Source organism: Octopus bimaculoides, chromosome 2 (assembly GCF_046866305.1).
Source record: "Octopus bimaculoides isolate indiv1 chromosome 2, ASM4686630v1, whole genome shotgun sequence".
Lineage (NCBI taxonomy): Eukaryota > Metazoa > Mollusca > Cephalopoda > Octopoda > Octopodidae > Octopus > Octopus bimaculoides.
Genome location: NC_142929.1, coordinates 72994808 through 73007307, shown reverse-complemented (window position 1 = coordinate 73007307; position 12500 = coordinate 72994808). Strand labels below are relative to the sequence as shown.

Below are 12500 nucleotides of genomic sequence, written 5' to 3'. Positions count from 1 at the left end.
ATGCCATGACTGCTGCTCAGTGCTCTGTGAACACTGTAAAGGTTGTAAGACTTGACATGGATAGCTGGAATGGTGACTATGAAGCTGTGGCCAGCAGAAAGGGACACAGTAAGCATTCTGACAGTGGCCAGAAGCTCGAATTCATCCAACAACTGATGAACATAGCCATAGGATAAATTCAGATGGTTATGTGAAGCAACTGGACACTGATCAATCCCTGACTGAAGAAGGTTGCTGCTGGGAGGCCATATGTGTGACAGCAGGATTTGCCTCCTTGCCATAACTCTTGAAAGAATCAGAAGTGGTTGTCAGAGAATTTCTACAACTTCACAGTTCCAATTTCTAGCCTCCTAATTTTCCCACTTATAATCCCATGGATTACTATGTATGGGATGCAGTTGATAAAGATATCAACTGCTCTTCCTGCAACACCAAGGCTGACTTGATGGCCAAGATCAAGGAAGTGTTCAAAGATCTTTCCAAAGACACAGTTAGGAAAGCATGCACCAGGTTCTGGGGCTGTCTTGAGGCTATAGTGGAAGCTGAATGCAGCTACTTTGAATAAACTGTTATCTCCCAGCCATAATTTGGTTGATATTTTTTTTTAGTTTTTTGGACGGTATATTGTTTTCTTTTGATGCAAACTGTCAAATTTAGCCCAAACAGCCCTTACATACACACACACGTTCATACTTACATGCATATAAACATATACATACATAATTACAGATTTGGAGATACACACATACACCTACACACATGCATGTATACATACGGAGATGTACATATGCATACATACATACACACACACAAATATACATTCATACATGCATCTATTAAAACATACATACATACATACACACACACACACATATATACATACACACAAGCAACTTCTTGGAGAGAAAATGAAAACCTTTAATTCATATTCTTCAAATGATCATAAAATGAAAGACAATAAAAATCTGCAAGCCCTTCTTAAGATTTAAAGGCTGATGTATAAAACATGATGCTTTCCTTCACAATCTTGCTACTAATCAGGGGACCAGTCAAAATTAACTCTAAATAGAAAAGAAAAAAGAAAATATACATATATATGTACGCACTTACATACATACACTCATACATACATACCTGCATACAGCCAAACTGACATTGATATCAATGATTGCAAGTCAAGGCAATGCTAATGCACTAGAAAACTCCAGCATGTTTGTTTCTTTATCTATTTTAATATACTTTCAAAGCCAGAGACCCCATCCCCAAATTACTTTCTCTTTGAAATTTTCTTGTTTTTGCCATTAACAAAGACAAATAACAGATTACCCATATAACTATTACTTAACCCAGAAACACTATACCCACAATGAGGTACATCTTTACAGGCACACCATAGCAATATATCAGGTGCATTTTTGCAAGTACAACACAGCAACATATTTACATCACAATGAGGTATATCTTTGCAAATGCATCATAGCAACATGTTTACAAGGCACTTCATTTCACATTGATATGAATAAGTGACAGCTAGTTGTCCTATTTAAACAATTATTTCAGTTACCTGTCTCCTTATTTCTACATGCTCATTGAATCATGTTTACTTACTTAACTTTAATAATGTCTGTAGAGAGACAATATACCACAAGGTATATCAGTGCATTATATATACCACTGACCAACCATGCCTCCACTGATGTTCCCTAGTCACTGAATTTACCTCTGTCTTCCACTCTCCTGTGAACTTACCTATCCATTCATCCTGTCAAATCCTCTGAACCACTGCTATTATGTTCACCTTCCTGTAACTTGAGGATATACCCTGATACCTCTTGACCATTTTCCCTCCTTTTCCATCTGGAATAGCCATGTATTTTCTCTACAGCATGACACCTGCTTCTGGCCTTCTATCATACATTAATTTCTCATCAGTTGGCACACAACCACTTCCTTCACCATTCCCCATCTCAGTCTTATCTTGCAGATTACTTGATCTCACTGTTGCTGGTGCCACATAAAAAGCACCCATCAAACTATGTAAAGTGGCTGGCATAAGGAAAGGCATCCAGCCATAGAAAGCTTGCCAAAGTAGACACTGGAGATTCACAGTCCTCTGGCTTGTTAGACCATTGAACCAATGTCAGCATAGAAAACGGTTACTAAATGATAATGATGATGATGATGATCAGTAGAATGATGAAAGAGGACAAAGGATAATATTGGGTACCTTTGGTAGGCACATCAGTGGAGTGATGATACAATACAGAAGGTGCATTGTGTAGAAGTCCATTGGATTGATTGTATTTGTAATTCAAAGGTACACACTGAATTTATAGCCTCAGATCAACCCAACCCTTGGGAGTGAAACTAGATAAATGGCAACAATGTAGAAGGCCATTAAATGGGTTGTAGTCTGTTATTTAAATACACAGCCTTGTCACATACCATGTCATGCTGAGTCCATCAAAGAACCACAATAAAAGTATGCCTGTGGAATATTCAGCCACTTCAATACTAAATCAGTGAGCCTGGTAGATTGATTGAACAACTGGACGCTCGTGGTTGGAAATCTTGACCAAGATCCATTTTTTATATAAAGAAGTAAACCATTCACCTATAAATAAATTACTGTGATTATTGGTTTCAAATTTTGGCACAAAGCCAGAAATTTTGAGGGAAGGTTAAGTCAATTACATAAACCTCAGTACTCAACTGGTACTTATTTTATTAACCCCAAAAGGATGAAATGCAAAGGTGACTATGGTGGCATTTGAGCTCAGAATATAAAGACATGAAATGCCACCAAGTATTTTGCCTGGTTTGCTAACAGTTCTGCCAGCCTGCTGCCTTATTACTGCAATTATGGGTAACTAGCTGGCCCCGTACTGCCAAAAATGATGGCTAATTGTAGTATTTTATATATAAATATGGATGGTAAATCAATTCACTCATCAATGTTCTCTAGTGGTTGTCGTTTGAGATGTGACATCAATCATCATTTGTTACTGAAAGAACGCTGGTTCACACAAACATACACATACATATACACATATACTCAAAGTTGAAACATTGTTTGATTTTTCTTTTCAGCATTGAATGTTCACCATCCCAATCCCATTGCACACACACACTCACATACCTCCCTTTTACATATACACACATATACTCACCGAGTTGAAACGCTCCTACTAACAGTTTGCCATCACCCCTTCCTTCCTTATTCATCTGACACCCCTTCCTTTCTCATTCATATGTTGCGACAGAGAAAAACACAAGAGTATTATTATTATAGATTATTGTTCCTCAGCCACTTAGTTTCAGATTCAGTCTCATTTTGCTGCACCTTAAACAGCTGTCTTCTACTAGTTATAGTCAACCAAAGCTTGTGAATTGATTTGGAAGATGGAAACTAAAAAGAATCCCATTGTGTATGTATGTATGGTTGTTTGTATGCATGACTATTTGTCTTTACATCACATAACTGCCATCAGCATCAATGCTGTAAGAGCAGTGTTGTTTGTTTCTAGTCTTCCATGAAAACATGTCGGGCTATGAGGAAATAATACCTTGCTAAGAAAACAAGTGAGGATTCATGAGAGGAAGAGTAACTGGTTGGAGAAAAATCTGCCAGAATGAATTTCATCTCAATAGGATGATGATGATGACAATGAATTTTAGAATTTTTGCAAAAAGTGAAATATAATAAAAATGTAAAAAGAAAATTTTCTTTTTGTATTTAGTTCACAAGATTCTTGATTCAAACTTATGTGTTGAAACATATCTTGTATCTTGGGAGGATTATTATGCCAATAATAAATACATGCACTGGTTCAGTTTCACTTCTTTATGCATTAACATTCAAACCAATCATATCAGACCCAAATATTCTACTTGCTTTGTATTCAAACTGACCTGATCAGGCCTTGCGCACCTACTCTGCAATGTCATTCTAAAAGTAAACAATCACATCATTGAAAGCTATGAGATAATGCATGATTAATTCAAAACAATTTAATCAATAAGCATTACATGTAATAGGGTAATCTGAATGCTTAAGGTTTAATCAATTAATTAATTGTTTGGTTAATCATTCAGTCAGGCAATCAGTTAGGTTCATCAAAGTGTGTCTCAGACAGACCTGAAATAGAGAGGGCGTGTAATTTATAAGGTTGCAAATGGTGGAAAAAGGACTTTAACAAACCTAACTGATTAATTGATTGACCAAATTATTAATCAAAAATTTATTAGTTAATTGGTTAAATGGTTAACCAATTGGTAAATAAATAAGAAGTAAAATAGAACCAGTGTGTGTGTTTATTATTACTGACATAATGACCGTCCTATGATACAACAAAGTAAAAAGGAAAAAAATACACAAAAAGAACAGTTTGTTTTTTGTTTTTTTACTTTCCAAAATGTTTATTAGCAGTAAAAAGTAAAAGCAAGAAATAGCATTAAAGTTGAAAATTACATCACTTCCGTTTCTTGGAAGCCACAGCAACTGGTGGAGGAGCATAAAGCGTCATTGACAACCTGTTGATGAAGTACAATGCTATGACGGAGAATATGAAGCTAAAAAAAAGAGGAAAAGTAAGAGAATGAAAGATTAGATTAAAAATAAAATAAAATTTTGTTAGATAAACCAATATATACTATTAATTATTGAATGACAAAGGAACAGGAAAGTACATAATCAACTTCATTAGCTTACATTAACAATCTTAATGGCTCTGAAGAAGCTATAAGATGTTGCACAAGCACTCGCTCTGAATGCATTGCTTCTTATAGCAGAAACAACTATAAGCTAATGATGGTATGTAATTCCAGTCTCCTTATTGTTCAATATTTAAAATTAAAAACCATGCTCTGTACTCACCTAACACTTTTATTCTAAAGTATACATATAAATTGACTTCTCACAACTGGTTTTTAGTATCACTATGCTAAGCAAAATCATAAAATACTTACCATATATACTCATGTATGAATTATTTTAGACCATATTTTTAAGGTTAAATTTATGGGTTGATGATTACATAAATACTACTTTCCAGGAGTTGAAGTTCATGGTAGAACCCAAAATACCTTAACAGTAACAGAAGTCTAAATGATCTCAAAATGAAAACACACTCACAATGAGCTACAGCAATTGAGTGGGAAGCTACTTTTATATGAGACTAACTTTTACTCGAGTATATAAGGTATTTCAGTCATTGAAATCCAGCCTTGCTGGGACGGCACCTTGAAGAGGAGTTTTAATGAAAGAAATCTTATAATCTCAAGTGTGGTAATTATTCCAATGTTTTTTTTTTCCTGCATAACTGCTAAGTTTCAAGGGTGTAAACAAACCAACACTGATTTTCAAGTAGTGAGATACAAACACAAACACACATGTACACACACATTATCCATGTACCAAATTCACCCATAAAGCATTAGTCAAATCCTTGATTATAATAGAACTATTATATTGCATCAAGCTCCAATACCTGTTTTGGCCTGGTTTCTACAGCTTGATGTAACTTCTAAAAGCCAACCACTTTACTGGGTGCTTATTGTGTCAATAATTACATACACTTTCAAATATACACCCTCTGAGGATATTTTTAACATCTACTTCTCCACTTCAATATCTTGTATTCCATTAGTTAAGATTTTCTTTAAAGTGAGGACATGTGATGTATAAGGATGATGACAGACAGGTAAAGAAGTACCAAGAGATCCAACTGGAAGGAAATTATGGAAGAGGAAAACCAAACAAGACATGGGTAGAAGTGTTAGAAGCTGGTCCCTAGGTGAGGGTTGGTGACAGGAAGGGCAATCTGGCTGTAGAAAATGTGCTTCAACAAATTCTGTCATCCTTGCAAGCAAAGTAAAGTGCATGTTAAAATGATGAGGAAAGCAATGATTCATCATCATCATTGTCATCATTTAACGTCCATTTTCCATGCTGGTATGGGTTGGTAGGAACTGGCAAAACCATGGGCAGCATCAGGTTCCATAGTCTGTTTTGGCTTGGTTTCTATGACTGGATGCTTTTCCTAACGCCAACCACTCCATAGAGTATTAGATGCTTTTCACATGACACCATCACCAGTGCTTTTTACGTGGTACCAGCTCCAGTGCTTTTCATGTAACACCAGAATCAGTGCATTTTTATGTGGTGCCAGCACCCACACCAATGCTTTTTACATGGTACATTGGTTCTAGGATCTCAATTCTGTTGTGGTGCACAGGCCTTTTTAAGCATAGCAATGTGCTGTTTAGTTTGGGCCTCTATCATCTCCTTTGTAAGGCTCAGTGTTTTGAGATCAGCCTTCAATACTTTGTCCCATGTCTTCCTGGGTCTTCCTCTTGCACAACTTCCCTCCACGTGTGTGTGTGTGTGTATGTTTGAGGTACTTTGTCTTGAGATCACATGATAGTTGTAAATGAGTATCACTGTCATACAAGCAGTGTCTTTCATTACCAATATTCTGTAAAAACATGTCTATTCATTGGGAATTATTATCTCTGCATGGAAACAGGTAAGGGTTAGCAGCAGGAAGAAAATCTGGGCGAAGAAAATCTGCTTCAAAAAACTCCATCCAACCTATGTGAGTATGGAAAAGGGGACATTAAAACAATGATGATGACGAGTTTGTTGGAGATAACCGTTTCTCTCTGAATAATTGTATTGCACACGTACAAATGTTAAGTCCAGAGTTACCTCCCATACCAACAATGATGACTGGAACGATGAAATCTGTCTTTCTCACACACATATACTCTCTCATCACCTAAAGCTCCACGAGGCTCCGGCAGGGGATGGTGGCGAACCCTGCTGTACTCTTTCACCACAACTTTCTCTCACTCTTACTTCCTGTTTCTGTTGTGCCTGTATTTCAAAGGGCCAGCCTTGTCACACTGTGTCACGCTGAATATTCCTGAGAACTACGTTAAGGGTAAACGTGTTTGTGGAGTGCTCAGCCACTTGCACGTTAATTTCACGAGCAGGCTGTTCCGTTGATCGGATCAACTGGAACCCTCGACGTCGTAAGCGACGGAGTGCCAACTAACTAACTAATACTCTCTCATCAATACTTGTATAGAACTTAACTTGTACATATTTAACTATCTAAATTAATATGCTGTTGGTCAATCTAAACCATGGCTGTGTATTTATTGTCTTCAGTCCCTATGTGTGGTACCTTGGAGCCTTCAGTCTCTATGTGTGGTGCCTTGGAGCAAGGGACTTCTACTATAACCCCAGGCCAACTAATGCCTTGTGAATGAATTTGGTAGATGGAAATCGTGTGGATTCCCATCATATGTTTGTGTGTACATTTACTCTATCAAGTTCTGTATCATCACTGTTCAGTGAATCAACAGTATACGATTTACCTTTTCCAGGTAGGTACTTGCATATACTTTTGAGTGTATGTACGTTTGTACGAATATATGCATGTATGCTGTGTGTGCGGATGTATATATGTATGTGTGTATTTATGCATATGTGTGTGCACACATATATAAGTACAAACGATTGTAACCCTATTTCTGTGTGTATGTGTAGGTATAAGGCTATGTATGTATAGGTGACTACATGTATTGTGTCTGTATATATGAGTGTGCATTGTTTAAGTGTATATATACATGTGTGCGTGTGTATGTATGTAAATGTATGGTATGTTTGTGTGTACATGTATATGTATGTGTGTGTGTGGGTGTATATATATATATATATATACACATGTTTATGTGTGTGTATGTATGTATATACAGACTTATATAGATATAATTATGGGCATGTGTACGTATGCATATATGCACATTTATATAGGTATATATGAGAGACTATGTAAGCAATAGGTTCTTAGATGTTTGCACACATATGTATCCATAGTTATGGAAATGGATATATACATGTGTGGAGATAAGGGTGTGGGTAAGGGCCAGTATGGATTTGCATGTATTTAATGGTGTACACACATGGATATGGGTGTAAATATATACCTGATTAGTATTAGTATAGGAGCATATGTGGGTCTGTAGATGTATTCGTACGTATGATTGCTGGAATATGAGTATAGACAGGTACAGATAGTAATACCCCATCGTTTTTGTCTATTGAGGGTATATTACTGCATACTCCTACTAGGAATACTCTACATAAACATGGCTTATACACTGTGGCTAAGAACCCTTCTATTATGAACTTTTAGTAAATACACTAAAGGTTCTAGTTCATCATACATACTAGCAGGATTAGTTCATCATACATACTAGTACCTAGTAATTAAAATGCACCCTAGAAATGAACAGAGTAATAATAATAATAATATAGCACACTGTCCACTAGCTTAAATTATAAATACTAACCATTATGTACAATCGGATAATTGAGTATAATATAGTGCAATTTACTATAGCTAAAACTACCTAATACATCGTAATCCATAGATGCCTACACCCTTACCCGAACAGAAATACTTCCAATTTGCATCTGCAACTGATATGACCTCTTGCCTTAAACCTAAATGAGTACTATTCCAATACGGAATCAATTAATTAATTAATTAACTAATTAATTTAAGTAGCTAGAAATACTCGGGTTACCCCCCCCCCTCCCCTTAGCTATACACAGAATCACCATTAGCGGTGTATATATAGCGGTGCAAGAGGAAGACTCAGGAAGACATGAATATATATATATATATATATATATATATATATATATATATATATATATATATATCCATGTAAACATTCTCTTCAAACTACCCCTTTTTAAATAAAACACTTAACTTAATAATTTAACACTATAACACAGTGCCATTCCTCTAATACTTTATATCTAATATTCTATATTTTACTAGTATAAGTTTTAACACTAAATAACTATCATCATCGTCGTCGTCGTTTAACATCCGCTTTCCATGCTAGCATGGGTTGGACGATTTGACTGAGGACTGGTGGACCAGGAGGGGACACCAGGCTCCAATCTGATTTAGCAGAGTTTCTACAGCTGGATGCCCTTCCTAACGCCAACCACTCCGAGAGTGTAGTGGGTGCTTTTACGTGCCACCGGCACGAGAGCCAGTCAGGCGGGTACTGGCAACAGCCACGCTCGAAATGGTGTGTTTTACGTGCCACCTGCACAGGAGCCAGTCCATTGGCACTGGCAATGATCTCACTCGGATGTCTTACTGGCAAAGGCCACGCTTGAGATGGTGTATTACGTGTCACCTGCACATGGAGCCAGTCCATCGGCACTGGCAACGATCTCGCTCGAATTATAAGTTAGCAAAACAAACAACCACTACCCTTCTGGTCCGGTTCATTTTTGTCCCTATTCACAAATTCCACCTCCTTCTGCCAACAATGAATCCCCTATCCAGCTCCTATATTACATTTAACCATATACAGTAGATTCCCCCAATAGATAGATATATGTTTTATATTTTTATACGTTTATACTCTTTTACTTTTCTTATGCTGTCCTTTAGGGTCCTCTTCCCTTAGTCCTATTATTTTAGTTATCGCACATACTCACTTATTTACTTCAAATCCACCACTGTATTTCTATGTAAACATAATGCTAACTACTGCCTAAATTCACCCTTCCTAAAAACTCCTCCCAAGAACAACTATATTCACCTATCATTGGACGAAGTAACATGGATCCTGGAATACATCACAGGAAGTTTGTAGCTCATTTCCCCTTCCTATAATTAATTCATTTTAATAAGTTATACTTCTCTCACTGCCTCATGTCTGCTCCTGTTCTTTTTCTGCCCTTTTTAATAATGACAAATACACTGTACCTATTGTTAACTGTTTATTATATATATTAGCCCTCCTAACCACTTAGACCCTCTGAAGAAGCCTAGAGGCACACTCATCATTTAAACTTTATCTGCCCATCCCTACAGAACACTGAAGAGATGGAGATGGCATGGAGGATTTTGTTGCCTCTTGGCAGAAACGGCCATAAGGAACTGAGCATTTGCTCTTTTCTGTAATATTAATACATGTGTGTGTAACACATAGTTACTACATGTGTATGTTTTCTTCTAATACTTTCTAATGCTTTGGAATAAATAGACACACTGGAATGTCTACCAGATGATGTATGTCGTTTTGTATTCTCTCCATTTTCTTATTTGCCATATACATACATATATACACACACATATATCTGTATGTGTGTGTGTGTGTGTGTGTGTGTATATATATACCTGTTGATTCACTGATATGTGATAAATTACAGAACTCAATACATAAATACATAATTGTAGAGTATTCTTAAAACAAAATAACCGAAAGGCTCCTAAATCTAGTTCTCAGAGTTACACATTTCCAATCATTCAGCTGTTAATCTGAATCTGTTTTCTCTTGAAATATTCACTGTTTGAATATATTTGGAATATGAAAGCTATCAAAGAAAATGTTTATTTATTTGTTTTAAATTGTGCAAATGACATGTAAAATGCAGCAGTTTCTGGTCAATGTTTTCCATTTCATTTCTGACTCTTGTGAGAATACTCCAAAAATCTTAAACGTCATTCATGAATGTGTGTGTGTCTGTCTGTGAGTATGAGTGTGTGTGTGTGTGCGCACATATGGAGGCATGCATTTGTGTCTCTTTCTTATAACATGTGATAGATGTAAATGAGTATCACTGTTATACAAGTGGTGTTCATTTCTAATCTTCCATACAAACATGTCCAGCCATGACAGGGAAACCAACATTAGTTTGTTTCCCACTGAGAAAAGGAATCAAGTAATATAACAATCTGAGAAAACAAAGCCAAAATGTAGATTTTTAAAGAATTAATCTTACCATGTTGTTACACAAACTCTGTGGATTAATCCTGAAGCAAACATCGCCAAAAATAAACAAGACACAGCTGAAAATAGAATTAAATTATCGTTAATCAGAAACAATTAAAGGAAATAATCACTAATTTATTTACTGAAACAATGGTTCCAAATTTTGGTACACAAGACCAGCAGTTTTGAGGGGAGGGAGTTAATTGATTATGCCATCCTCTGTACTTGACTGCTACTTTATTTTATCAACCACAAAGGGACAAAAGCCAAAGCTGACCTCGGATGCATCTGAGCTCAGAACATAAAAAGCTGGAAGAAATGTTGCTAAACGTTTTATCTGGGCGTTAATGATTCAGCCTTAAATCATTGACAGAACTAACTGGCACTCCACCGGGAATAACCTGCTCATGAAATTAACATATAAGTGGCTGAGCACTCCACAGACATGTGTAGCCTTAACGCAGTTCTCAAGGAGATTCAGCGTGACACAGAGTGTGACAAGGCTAGCCCTTTGAATTACAGGTACTATTCATTTTTGCCAGCTTAGTGGACTGGAGCAACGAGAAATAAAGTGTCTTGCTCAAGGGCACAACACACTGCCAGGTATTGAACTCACAATCATACGATAGTGAGTCAAGTGCCCTAACCACTCAGCTATGCACCTTTCCAAATCACTGAAATGATATCAAATGATTACAACAAGAGTGAAATGGTATTTTAATATTAGTGACACACAAAGGCATCAAGCTGCCAGAAACATTAGCACGCCAGGCGAAATGCTTAGCGGTATTTCGTCAGCCTCTACGTTCTGAGTTCAAATTCCACCGAGGTCAACTTTGCCTTTCATCCTTTTGGAATCAATAAATTGAGTACCAGTTGAGCCATGGGGTCAACTTAATTGACTATCCCACTCTCCCAAACTTGCCGGCCTTGTACCAAAATTTCAAACCTACCATTTTGTAGGCATCAAAGACTCAGGAGGGTATCTTATATAGAAAAGAAGATAAAAGCAATTTATAATGTGTATCTATGAACAACAAGAATTCAAACAATAAAGTATAGAAAGTGAAAGAAGTGATTTTAAATTCTCAATCGCAGAATTATTAGCATTATTCTGCGATTGAGAATTTAAAATCACTTCTTTAACTTTCTAAAGACATCTCAACGCTTCTAAAAGCATACTTCGTTTGTTTATTTACGTTTGTCGTAATTTGAATTTAATAATGTATATATTCATTATTGATATGTTCTGGCAATTTTGAATGTAAATATCTGATCATTTGTGGGTTTTTTGTGAATACAAAACAGCTTCTTCCTTCAAACTATGTGTGTTTATACATACGATTCACTGGTGTATGCAGATGTTAAGATACTGCAGTGTTTCAACATTAATGTGTCTCCTCAGTCAAAGCTACCCCACTAGACCAACGAATCTAACAAGAGCGCAAGTCTCTTGTTTGTCGAAATCAGCAAACAATTTATTGATGCTTATTAAATAGGGACATTCTCCGATTCTAAAAAATAACAGCAATCAGATATTTACGTTCATATGTATCAGGACATATTAGTTTCAAATTTTGGAGGAGAGGGTAAATTGATTACATCAACCCCAGTGCTCAACTGGTACTTATTTTATTGACCCTGAAAGGATAGAAGGCAAAATGGACATTGGTGGAATTTGAACT

At 36.4% G+C, this 12500-nt stretch overlaps 1 protein-coding gene across 3 annotated transcripts in view; it reads right to left on the bottom strand.

Annotated features, from left to right (window-relative positions):
• Positions 1-4387: 4387 nt before the first annotated feature.
• LOC106882582 (dolichyl-diphosphooligosaccharide--protein glycosyltransferase subunit KCP2) overlaps positions 4388-12500 on the bottom strand; it is a 25261-nt gene continuing 17148 nt past the window's right edge. For all 3 annotated transcript variants that reach the window (XM_014933309.3, XM_089347002.1, XM_014933310.3), the window contains exons 4-5: positions 10826-10892; positions 4388-4572 (exon numbers count right to left, since the gene is read on the bottom strand). In XM_014933309.3, the coding sequence (XP_014788795.1) occupies positions 4473-4572; positions 10826-10892 (167 nt within the window). In that variant the 3' untranslated portion in view covers positions 4388-4472. The remainder of the gene's footprint in view (positions 4573-10825; positions 10893-12500) is intronic.